This window comes from Telopea speciosissima, chromosome 3 (genome assembly GCF_018873765.1).
Source record: "Telopea speciosissima isolate NSW1024214 ecotype Mountain lineage chromosome 3, Tspe_v1, whole genome shotgun sequence".
Taxonomy (NCBI): domain Eukaryota; kingdom Viridiplantae; phylum Streptophyta; class Magnoliopsida; order Proteales; family Proteaceae; genus Telopea; species Telopea speciosissima.
In genome coordinates, this window is record NC_057918.1 from 56,165,112 (window position 1) to 56,177,759 (window position 12,648).

The window sequence follows — 12,648 nt, forward strand, 5'->3', positions numbered from 1 at the left end:
AGAAGCTTTTGAAGATCTCTATCAAAGTAGTATGGAATTAGCAACTACTAAGAAGAATCCCTTAAAGAAGATAAACATCCTCAAAGACCAAAACACAACTCTAACTTCTCACGTAAATACCTTGGAAGAAGAAAAAGAAAGATTGAGTAAAGCCTTAGAGTCCTTCACAAACGGCAAAAAGACCCTTGATATCTTACTTGAAAATGCCTCCAAAGCACCCTTCAACAAAGAATGAGTAGGCTATGATGTGAACAAAGGTTCAAATCACATCAAAGAAGCAAGTTTAAGAAAAATAACAAATAAAAAAGTAAAGAAAAAATTTTGCAACTATTGTAGAAAGAAAGGACACTCAATTGAGGAATGTTATGCTAGAAAGAAAACTCCTCAATTTAACAAACCAAATCTCAAAGGAAAGATTTCGTATAACCCTAAAATTGTTGTATGCAATAATTACAATAAAAAGGAACATACTATTTGGGAATGTCATCATATGAATCAACCCTTCCACCATCCTAGAAAACCTTATAATGGTCAAAATAAGAGGAGTCATCCAAAGATACGAAAACCAACTAGAACTCCAACTAAGGTGCAAAGACCACCCAATAACCAAAGATCATACAGAATACCTCAAAATCAAAGACCTTGGAACCCTCAATCATACACAAGTTGGTATGGGAACCAAAAGGCAAATGATCACCAAATGGTATGGAGACCAAGAGGAATGTATAATACTAATAATGATAGACCCAACAGTCAATGAGGACCAAAGTTTTATTAAGCATTCTTGTCTTGTAGGTGCACTTAAGCAACATGGAATGGTATATTGATAGTGGTTGCTCGAAGCATATGACATCCAACCTAAAGTTGTTTTCGAAACTCAAGAAATAAAAAGGAGGATGGGTGTCCTTCGGAGACAACAGTAAAGGAAGAATCATTGGAAATGGATCGATAAAGTTTGGAGGTACAGTAATCTCTAACGTCAGCCTAGTTGATAACCTTAAATACAATTTACTTAGTGTAAGTCAACTATACAATAATGGCTATTTTGTTAACTTTAATGCCTCCAAGTGTGAGATTAAAGATTCTAATGATAACATGATTCTTGAGGGTTGTAGAAAGAATAACGTTTATATTTGTACTTTTAATGTAAACTCTCATGATGCCTGTCTCATATCTAAGTTTGATGATGCAACTTATGGCATAGGAAATTGGGACATATCAATCCTAAGATTATTAAATCCCTTTCCTCTAAGAACCTGGTGAGAAACTTACCTAAGTTAAATTTTGATAAGCAACACACTTGTGGAGTATGTCAAAGAAGTAAACTTACAAAAGCTTCTCATAAGGCCATTAATTCTGTTGCTACCTCAAGACCTCTACAATTACTTCACTTAGACTTGTTTGGACCTATACAAACCACAAAGCCTAGGAGGTAAGAAGTACACTTTTGTTATTGTAGATGATTACTCCCGATTCACATGGACCCTCTTCCTCAAGCATAAAAATGATGCATTTGTAGCTCTTTGCAAGAGAATACAAAATCAAAAAGGTTACTTGATCACTTGTATAAAAAGTGACCATGGAGGTGAATTTGATAACATAGAAGAATTTGGTGAGTTTTGTCGAAAATAAGGTATAACACATAATTTCTCAGCTCCTAGAACACCACAATCTAATGGTGTGGTTGAAAAAAAGAATAGAACTATCCAAGAAACGTCTAAAACAATGCTCAATGAGTATTCCCTGCCTAAGTATCTTTGGGCCAAAGCTGTTCACACAGCTTGTTATGTGTTAAATCAGGTTTTGATAAGACCTATCTTGTTAAAGACCCCTTATGAATTGTTTCATAACAAATTGCCTAAATTTGATTATTTCAAAGTATTTGATTGTGCTTGTTTCATTCTTAATACTAAGGATAACTTAGGAAAGTTTGAAGAAAAGGTTGATGATGGTATAATTTTAGGCTACTCCACAAATAGTAGAGCATATAGAGTGTTTAATAAAAGAACACTAGTTGTGGAAGAGTCTATGAATGTTAGATTTGATGAATCTATGGCAAAAGAAAGGTATAAAGACCTAGAGGAAGATGATGAAGATGAAGTACTTGAAATTAGGAAAAGAGTTGAAAAAGTTATTTTAAATGAACCTAATGATCAAGTACATCAACTTCCTAAAGAGATTAGAACTGTTAAAGACCATTTCCTTGACCTTGTTATTGGAAACCTAGATAAAGGTATACAAACTAGGAGCAAAATTCAAAATGTTTGTTCCAATGTAGCCTTCATTTCTACCATTGAACCCAAGAACATTAAAGAAACACTTGCAAGAAGAGCTTAACCAATTTAAAAGGAATCAAGTTTGGGACTTAGTGCCAAGACCCTCAAACTCCAAGATTATTGGAACTAGATGGGTTTTTAGAAATAAACTTGATGAAGATGGTAACATAACTAGAAATAAGGCTAGACTGGTTGCCCAAGGCTATAACCAACAAGAAGGCATTGACTTCGATGAGACCTATGCTCCTGTAGCTAGACTTGAATCAATTAGGATGTTGCTTGCATTTGCTTGTCATAAGAATTTCAGGTTACATCAAATGGATATGAAGAGTGCATTTTTAAATGGCTTCATCAATGAAGAAGTACACATCATCCAACCACCTGGATTCAAAGACCCAAAGTTTCCAGACCATGTATACAAGCTAAAGAAAGTCTTGTATGGCTTGAAACAAGCTCCAAGAGCATGGTACGACAGGCTAAGTAAGTTTTTGATCGATGATGGTTTTACAATGGGTAAAATAGATACAACTCTCTTTGTGAAACAGAAGAATAAAGACTTAATTCTTGTTCAAATTTACGTAGATGACATCATATTTGGATCTACAAATGAATCTCTCTGTCTTGATTTTAGTAAGAGTATGAGTAGTGAATTTGAGATGAGTCTTATGGGTGAACTAAATTTCTTTTTAGGACTTCAAATAAAACAAACCCCTAATGGGATTTTCATCAGTCAAACAACATATCTTAAGGAACTATTAAAGAAGTTTGACATCAATGGACTGAAGTCATCTAGTACTCCAATGAGTACATCTATAACTCTGTCTAAGGATGAGGATGGAACCCCAGTTGACCCGACCAAATATAGAGGTATGATAGGAAGTTTACTTTACCTAACGGCTAGTAGACCAGACATAATCTTTAGTCTCTGTGCTTGTGCTAGGTTCCAAGCCAAACCTATGCAATCTCATTTGAGTACTGTAAAGAGGATCTTTAAGTACTTAAAAGGAACTCCAAGCATTGGCCTATGGTACCCTATGGACAATGACTTTGACCTTATTAGCTTCTCTGACGCCGACTTTGCCGGTTGTCATGTTGATCGTAAGAGTACAAGTGGATCTTATCACTTCTTAGGGTCATGCTTGGTTTCGTGGTTTAGTAAGAAGCAAAACTCAGTTGCTCTATCTACCACTGAAGCTGAATACATCGCCGCAGGACGATGTTGTGCACAAGTGCTATGGATGAGGCAAACTCTCCAAACTATGGAGTTAAGTTTGATACCTCCTCTATCCAATGTGATAACACAAGTGCCATTAACCTTAGCAAGAATCTGATTTTACACTCTTGAGCTAAGCATATTGACATTCGTCATCATTTTCTACGTGATACAGCTCAAAGAGGTGAAATCCAACTTGACTATATTGAGACCGAGAAGCAACTTGTGGACATCTTCACAAAACCCTTAAGTGAAGAAAGATTCTGCTCTCTTAGAAGAGAACTTGGCTTATGTGACCCATTTGAGTAATTGAATGAATGTTTTTTTTTTTAAATGGTTTCAAAAATGGTTGTTTTTCACTGTTTTTGCCTGAAACGGTGTACCGGATCACAAAATGGTATACCGGATCAGCATATTTGGCAGTTTTGACCATTAGTGCTTGAAACGGCATACCAAATCTTCAACCAGTATACCAGATTTTTGAAATTTTGACCTTTTTATAGCTGTTACAGTTGAATTCAGGCCTATATAAAGCTCTCATTTTGTCATTTTCTGAATCACTGTTCACTCCACCTTCACTCTCTTGTCTCAATCCATCTTGAAACATATATTTCTCTCTCTCTCTCTCTTTTAATATGAGTAGAAGAGGCAAGGATGTTATGCCCGAAAGGCAACAACCATCCAAATGGGGAAGAACCAGAAGCTCCTCGAGACAACCATATGCTCCAGGGGAAGATCGTCTATTTCGTTCTCCTAAATGTCGTGCTAATTGGCCCCTCTATCTTGCTCAAAAAATTAAAGAAGGCCATGAAGTTGACATTTTTTCCTTCAATAGTATTCGACTTGAGGATATGTTCAAAGATATTGGTTGGGAACCCCTTCGCAACATGGATGAACCTTGCTACCCTCAATTGGTCAAATACTTTTACACCAATCTCTACTTCAGCGGAGCGAAAGATTCTTTGAAACTCCACTCTTATGTGAAGAGTGTTCACATAGAGCTTTCCATTGCCCATTTTGCTCACCATCTTGGACTCTCTTGTGATGGACCTTGCATTTTTTGGACTCCAAAAAGCACTATCTTTAGGGATTTCATTAACCATGAAGAAGTCTACTCCTCCATCTTGAAGAAATATGATTCTCAGGTGGCAACCGTGGTAACTGGAAGACTTCGCCTTATTCCCCATGTCATTTCCTATATTATTCAACATAATTTCATTCCTCGGGGAGGTGATCGAAATAAGTGTCTCACCCCTCAAGCTTACCTCACTTACTGTGTATATACCAATACAGCCACTTGTCTTCCATACTTCATTATGAGGTATATAGAATCTTGTGCTCACCCCCAAAAGCATACTTATCTACCCTACGAGTGGCTTCTCACTCGTCTCGTTCAAGTTTTTGATATTGATCTCACTCGAGAAGAAGAATCCTCCATGACCTTCCAACACATCACTCGGCATATCTTCCACACAATTGCTATTCCTCCTCCCTCCGATGTGTTTGTAGAAGAAGAAGAAGATTTGGATGAGAATGCACCCCTTCCTCGTCAAAATCAAGAAGGCATTCTGGCATCCTTACAAGAATGGGTGTCTAGCATCGATGATTACATGGATGAAGCAAATACTCGTATCATGGAACTTGAATTTGGTCAACAACGAATTCAAGAGGATGTGACATCTCTTCGCAATGATGTGAGGACCGGATTTGACTCTTTAAATGTGCACCAAGATAAAATCCTCAATGCCATTCAGTCTCTTGCTTTCAATCTTGGTCACCTATCCCTTGATACGCTGGGAGCCACTCCTCAAGGAGTTCGATCACCTTTTCCCAGTGCCTCAAGCTCTATTCCACCCCTTCCTCCCTTTAATCCTAATGCATGATGTGAAATGGGCCCTCTTTTTGACAATGACAAAGGGGGAGAAGTATTGGGCTTGGAATAAATTGTAATGTAATGGACCTATTTGATTTATGTTTGATTTATGTAATCCACATTTTTTTAAATATGAATAATGATGTTGTTCTTGTTTTTATATATTGTCTCTTGTTTCTATGCATTGTTATTTGCTCCATTATTTTATTCACTTGGATTATTTGTCAACATCAAAAAGGGGGAGATTGTTAGGAAAATACAAATGGCCCTATACACTCCAAGTCATTCTCAAAGATGACAAAGATGTTTTGATAATAACAAATAAGACCATCCTTGGACTAATGCTTGTGTTTAAGCTGTTCAGTTTTCAAGCATAGCACCAAGTGAGGGGGAACGTATACAAATGCACAAGAGCATACAAAAAGAACAATGCTCAAAGACATTTCAAGACTTGGAAGTCAATACTTGAAGACTAAAGGCTTTAAGCATTCTTGAAGATTGAAGATTTGAAGATGTTATAATTAAACATGTGTAATATTTAAGTCACAATTAATGTAATGCACACACGCACGCATTCATTCATTTAGAATGTCCTTAGGTGGTAAATTGACCCCTTAGACATTTGACTTTTTGGGATTGAAACCCCCAAACCAAACCCTTATTGGTATTGGACTAATTTTTACTAAAATTACCCAATCCGGCATACCGGTTCCTGATCCGGCATACCGGATTAATGGGAATCTCAGGAAATTGGTCACAGTAGCTCACTTAAGTAAGCTGGATAAGGATCTAGCATACCGGATCCTGCCCTGCCTGCACATTGCCCTGATCCGGCATACCGGATGACTATCCAGCATACCGGATCAGTGTAATACTGAGCTTAATTTGGCCATTACTCTTGTGTTTAAAATGAAAATTAGGTGATCCGACATACCAGATTCCCATCCAGTATACCGGATTATATATGGCTTGTGGAATCCGATCCTTACTTAGATTCCTAATTAATTCAAGCCTCTTAGACTATAAATACTCACTTGTTTAAGGCTCTAATAACCACTACTAATCACAATCAAGAGCCTCCAAAGAACAAGTCACTCTCAAGTGAGAATTCAAGTACCAATCCAAAGCATACAATCTCACTTAGCTCCCTTCATTCATACTTGCACTTAAGCTTCATAGTTGGAAAGTTAGCAAAGCTTCACTAAGGTTGAGATAACTTTAATCTTAGTATTTACTTACATTTTATATGGTGTTTTGAGTCCTCTTGCTCGGAATCAAGAGTAGTATGAGTCCTCTTGCTCAATAATCAAGATTAGTTGTTGTTGAGTTCTCTTGCTCATTTCTCAAGAGTTGTACGAGTCCTCTTGCTCTTACTTAAGATTTATTATAGTGAAATTTTCTCGAAGTTGAGAGGAGTGGAAGTAGGCACGTGTTGGCTAAACCACTATAAATCCTTTGTGTCTCTATTATTCATTGCTTGTCGTATCTTTGGTGATTTAATTTTATTTCTGCATAAGTTTTTATATTTTCCTAGCTTCACCTATTCACCCCCCTTAGGTGAATTCACACCCAGCCCCCTTCTCATTTCTCTCATTTCCCAACCCTAGAGAGGAAAGAAAACGTGGGAGTTAAGGAAGAACAAGGAAGAGAAAGAAGAAGGAGGAAAGAAGGAGAGAAGGAAAGGGATGATCCCATCCTCCATTTGGGCTACTCTTGAGCACTCACCACTCCCCCAGCCTGCTATATACTCACCCTTGGACTCAGAGGTCGTGGAAGAGGTGATTTGGAGCTCAAACTCAGCTTAGGAACTCACTCTCTTGCTGCCTTAAGCTGAACCCCATTGTAAGCTATCACTCTACTTAGTTTCATTTAAATCCTAATAGATTTCATGTATTGGTTGTCCAATCCTTGACCAAACCATAGGGCTTTTGTTTCATATTAGTTTGCTCACCTAATTGGATGCCTAGAGCATCATTTAGACACCCCATTCCCCAGGCTATGGCTTGGATGCCATGAAACCCCCTTTGTAGACCTTCAGTTTGGGGTTTTGGGGGCATTGAGCTTACAATCCATGCTTGGGATATAATTGTGATCCAATGTGGTGTTTAATGACTCATTTGGAGGCCTAGTATACTGTCCCTTAGGCCCCAATCGATCCCATGGCCATTGACCAAGGTTTGGAATCAATCCAAGCCATTTCCTTTAATTTTGGGCACTGGCAGACGATTTAAAGGCCACTGCCTGCACAGTCCGCCAAACTAGGTAAAAATTCAGCACAGTCAGCCTGTTTTATTTAAAGGCCACTGCCTGCACAATCCACCAAACTAGCGGACGATCACATCATCCGTCAGGTGCATGATTCGCTTGGGTCAGACTTGAACTTAATCGGGTTTTTTTACTCCAAACCTTGGACACTGACACTCTCTCACCTATTTTACACCTGTATGAAGACATGCTAGGCTAGTGTATGCATACGGGAAGAACGTAGACTACATGGAAACCAAGTTTACCTTCAATATGACAATTATGAGTGGATTATATACTTGGACTTAATTTATGGAATGTTATTGTGATGACCTGCATTGAATGCCATTCATGCATGTATGTGATAAATGATATGGTGATCTATGCTAATTTCAATGTCTGTTACTAATAATGGATCATGGTAATAATGGTTTAAGATTATCATGTTGAATGCTAGATGCTTAGGGATTTACAATTATGTTTGAACTGTTATCGCAAATGTGAATACTGGACTTGTGTTGAGACATGAATATGAGATATGGTTTTGAAATGATTATGCGATGAGATGCTATCACGCCCCATTTTTGGATAGAAATAAAGTACAATAAAGGGGTGACTAGGATGACACACGTCATCCCATTAAGCTACCTGGATCACAGACATAGTGTTCCAATTCACAGTCAATAAATAATGTAAAGCAAAGCAATAACAAAGTGCGAAGGTAAAGGGAATAATCCACCCCAAATTAGATCATTAACAAGCAGAAGCGTTTAATTAGCAGTTACAATATGTTCAACCGGCTATGTGAAACAATAGAGTTTAATATTGTATAACGACTGACCATGACATAACTACTCAAAATATACGTATAACAAGAAATGTTTATACAAGGCTAAAAGCCCAAAAGTAAACAAAAGAGTAAATACCAAGCGCCACTATGGCCTGTAGGCACAGTCATCGTAAGGGCATCCATCACCATGCTCCTTAGTCACAGTCTCTGGATCCGTAGCACCTACATCATCATAACTCGAGGCCTTAACCTTAAGACTAGCAAGATAACCGTCATCTGCATTAAAGTCTAAAAAGAGTGTATACAGGGGGTTAGCTCCACTGAGCCAGTGAGGGAATGGAGAATGCACATACACACAGTTACATATAGTCCATGATGCATATAATGTTAATAGATTTTCTACCTAGTACACAGTCTAAGTCCGTGGTGTATGCTACTATGACAACTCGGGTAAACAATATGGGTCACTTATGTTATCACCATAATGTTACCTCAATTGTCACCAGTACACCGGTCGAAGCCCTAATACCACCCAGAGGAAGACCTCGATGATCAGTGATCATCCCTGACCTGGCCTCTCTCCCCCACAGGTAACAAGGAGCCCTGATCACCCAACACCTAAACCCCTGTTGATAAGGGTCGTAGTATAGGGAAGCAGATACCTAAGCTAAATTATACTACATGCAAATCCTATCATCTCAAGAGGTATTCTGGGTGCATCAATGTCCCATACCATCAAGCACTTGAGTACCAGCATGACACGGCACATACAGGTCACTATGACAAGCAAAAATAGTTTATAAGTAATTCAAGGGTTTCGGTACTGGTGTCCTGATACCGTAACCCGGTACAAGATGAGCAATTCACATATCATAATCATAATTGTTCACAATTAAGATAATAATATACAATAATGTAACATGCTTAATTAATGATGCAAAAGCATGCAAGATGTATGCAAGATGTATGTAATGTAAGCAAACCCAAACAAGTCACCCAAACCCACTCACCAATAGTCGAGTATCATTTAAGTTTTTATTATAGACTTCCTCAATACATGCTCTCCCATACTAGTTAGGTAACCCAGGGATGTGTGAAATATAGTGTTAGTCGAAGTAGGTGGGCCCCAAAGAGAGTCCCCAAGAATTAATGTTAAGTAACACAAAACACAGACGGATTTAGGAACAGAGGAAGTAGAGTGAGTCCGTCTTTGGTTCTGTCCAGGCTATGGGATCAAATCGCAAGGGATGGATTCAAGGAACCTTCCAATGGATCCGTTCGTGCATCCGCTCGACACCCTGAGACTTTATAGAAGGGAACGGAACATCAGATGGAACCACAGGGTGAGTTCGTTCATTGATCCGTTTGAGTATAACACCCAGAATGCATTGGATGGATTTACGGACGGTGGCTCGAGGCTGGATCCGTCCGAGCACCTGTCTGAGATTTTGAAGTTCTTTCACTTCCACCTCCAACCCATGAGGTCACATAGCTCCAAGAGCTAGGGAGGGGTGTCCTAAGCCTTCCTAGGGTCACAAAACATATATCATTCATAGGTCTTGGTATTTCCAAGTATTGGAATCACCTTTAGGGTTTCCATCCTAGGTTATAGTCTTAGTGCCATTGGATAGCAACTTCGGTTGCAAGGGGCTTCTAATGGCATTAATGGAGGGCTAGCACTCCATCTAAGAGGCTTTTAGTAAGGTTAAGCTCAACCCTTGAGTTCCAAGTGGAACCCTAGGTCATGGTCGATCTAAGAGGGGGTTCCCCATAAGTGAAACTCAAAGAGAGGGAAGGAAGGAGAGGGTACTCACCTAGCCAAGTGAGCCAATGGATGAAGTCCCCCACCAAGCCCCCTACTAATCACCTTCTTCTTCTCCTTCTTCAATGCTCTCCAACTCTTCCACGATTTTAGTTGGTGGGACCAGTGAATGAGCCAATAAATGAGAGATCAAGGCTCCTAATAGTTAAGTGGTTGGACTAAGGGCCTGTTTGGTTTGGCCATTTAAGTCATAAGCACATTTTAAAACATCACTTGAGCTTGTGGGCCCACCATCATAGCACACACGATATAAGGAGGTCAAGGGTGGGGTCCATTATGCCCGAGGTTTAATCATGAGGTCTGGGAGATGGGGATGTGGGCCCCACATAAGAAAGCACCCAAAAGCATGAGACAACACGAATGGATCATCGAACAGATTCAGTCCTGTGAGTCCGTTCGTGGTTTTGTTCCTACTGTCAAGGCTGAAACTCAAAGAAAGTTGTCGAGATTCGACCCACACTTCAAGGCCGCTGAGGGGAGGACAAACAAGCAAACTTGAGGTTAGTAAATTACCCTTTGATTGTCACGGCGTGTCCCCCATGATTTCGAAGAGTTTTCCCACAGTGATGTTGAGTTCATCTCTGAGCGAAGTGTCTAAATGGGGCGACACTGGGTGTTCCCTCTGGTACTCCTCGCTCTTAGGGCTGGTACTAGGAGTGTAGTCAACGAAGTCACCATCGATGAATTTCCCTACTGTCAATTGAGGAACCTCTCTTCGATAGGAAAACTTGTGAAGTGGTCATGATCCTATGACTGGGCTTGACCACCAAGGAGAACAGATCACTGGCATACATGGTAGCACCATCTACACGTCACAAGGATAACAATAAAATATTAGGGTCTCGGGTGCGGGTATAACATTCCCCCCACCTTGCAAGAAATTTTATCCCCAAAATTTCCCATACCTTGTAAGTAACCCAGGGAAGGGTACTTCGCCCGCATCTCCACTTCTACCTCCCAAGATGCCTCTTCTTCTGGATGATTGCACCACTTCACCTTCACATAGTAGATAGGTCGGTTGCAAAAGTTAACAATCTTACTATCCAGAATCTTCTCGGGCTGCTCCTTATAGGACATAATAGCTATGAGCTCATGTGGTTCCTGAGATAGAACATGGCTCGGGTCGTGAACGTACATCCGCAACATGGAAACGTGGAAGACATCATGCACACCATCCAAGGATGGAGTTAGGTCCAGCTGATAACCCACCGACTTGATCTTTGCAAGGATCTTATAAGGTCCAATGAATCTCAGACTCAACTTGCCCTTCTTGCTGAACCACATCACCCCTTTAGTAGGTGACACTTAAGAAACACCTTGTCGCCGATAGTAAACTCCAGATCCTTTCGACATTGATCCGCATAACCCTTCTGTCTAGATTGGGCTGCCTTGATTCGCTCACAAATCAAATCCACCTTCTTACTCGTTACCTGGATCAATTCAGGGCCAAGGATACGACGTTCACCCACCTCATCCCAGTATAGAGGTGTTCGACTCTTCTTCCCGTACTGAGCTTCGAACGGTGCCATACCAATAGTGGTTTGGTAATTGTTGTTAGAAGCAAACTCAATGAGTGAGATATGCTCATCCCAGCTGCCTTGCATGTCAATTGCACAAGCTCGGAGTATATCTTCCAATGTCTATATAGTCCTCTTCGACTGTCCATCTGTCTGAGGTTAGAAGGCTGTGCTAAAACTCAGCAATGTACCCATTGCCTTTTGGAATCCACCCCAGAACTTAGATGTAAACCTGGAATCACAGTCAGAGATAATGCTAATTGGAACTCCATATAGACGAACAACATTGTCGATATACAAGCGAGCTAGCTTGTCCATTGAGTAAGTGATCTTCATTGGGATGAAGTAAGCTATCCTCGTCAATCTATCAACAACAACCCATATGGCTTCGACACCTCTAGGTGCACGGGATTACCCAGTGACGAAGTCCTTAGTAACATGCTCCCACTTCCACTCCGGAATGGGCAACGACTGCAAAAGACCTTGAGGTCACTGTCTATCCGCATTCACCTGCTGACAAGTGAGACACCTTGCCACAAACTCGGCTACATCTCTCTTCATTTCATTCCACCAGTAGTATCCTTTCAGGTCTCGGTACATCTTGGTGCTGCCTAGATGGATTGAATAAGGAGAGTCGTGGGCTTCAGATAACACTTCCTTCCTCAACTATGCATCACCAGGAACACATAGTCAATCTCTAAACATGAGGATATATCCCTCAGTCAAAGTGAAGTCTAGTTCTCGCTGCGCCTCCCCTTTAATTGCTTCAATGATCCTTTGAAACTCTTCATCGGAACTCTGGGCTGACTTGATCTTTTCCACCAAGGTTGATTGTACTAATAAGGCTGCCATAGACAAGGTAACACCCTCTACCAGTAACTCTAGGTCCATCCTCCTAGCTTCTTTAATAAGC

General features: G+C 40.1%; 1 protein-coding gene across 1 annotated transcript; it reads right to left on the reverse strand.

The window, feature by feature from the left end:
• Positions 1-8,541: 8,541 nt before the first annotated feature.
• On the reverse strand, positions 8,542-12,053 carry LOC122655320. The gene is made up of 4 exons (XM_043849525.1): positions 11,927-12,053; positions 11,535-11,815; positions 11,124-11,448; positions 8,542-8,672 (listed from the first exon to the last, which is right to left on the reverse strand). Exons 1-4 carry the CDS (start codon positions 12,051-12,053, stop codon positions 8,542-8,544), a joined length of 864 nt encoding a protein of 287 aa, XP_043705460.1.
• Between the last annotated feature and the right edge of the window lie 595 nt (positions 12,054-12,648).

What these genes read in the sequence shown, in the direction of transcription:
- LOC122655320 (XM_043849525.1), bottom strand. Translation starts at nt 12,053, where the DNA reads ATGGACAAGCTAGCTCGCTTGTATATCGACAATGTTGTTCGTCTATAT. An exon ending in TGGATTCCAAAAGGCAATGG is followed by an intron (nt 11,816 to 11,926) that starts GTACATTGCTGA and finishes TTGACATGCAAG; the next exon opens with GCAGCTGGGATGAGCATATC. An exon ending in TTCCCTGGGTTACTTACAAG is followed by an intron (nt 8,673 to 11,123) that starts GTATGGGAAATT and finishes ACTTTAATGCAG; the next exon opens with ATGACGGTTATCTTGCTAGT.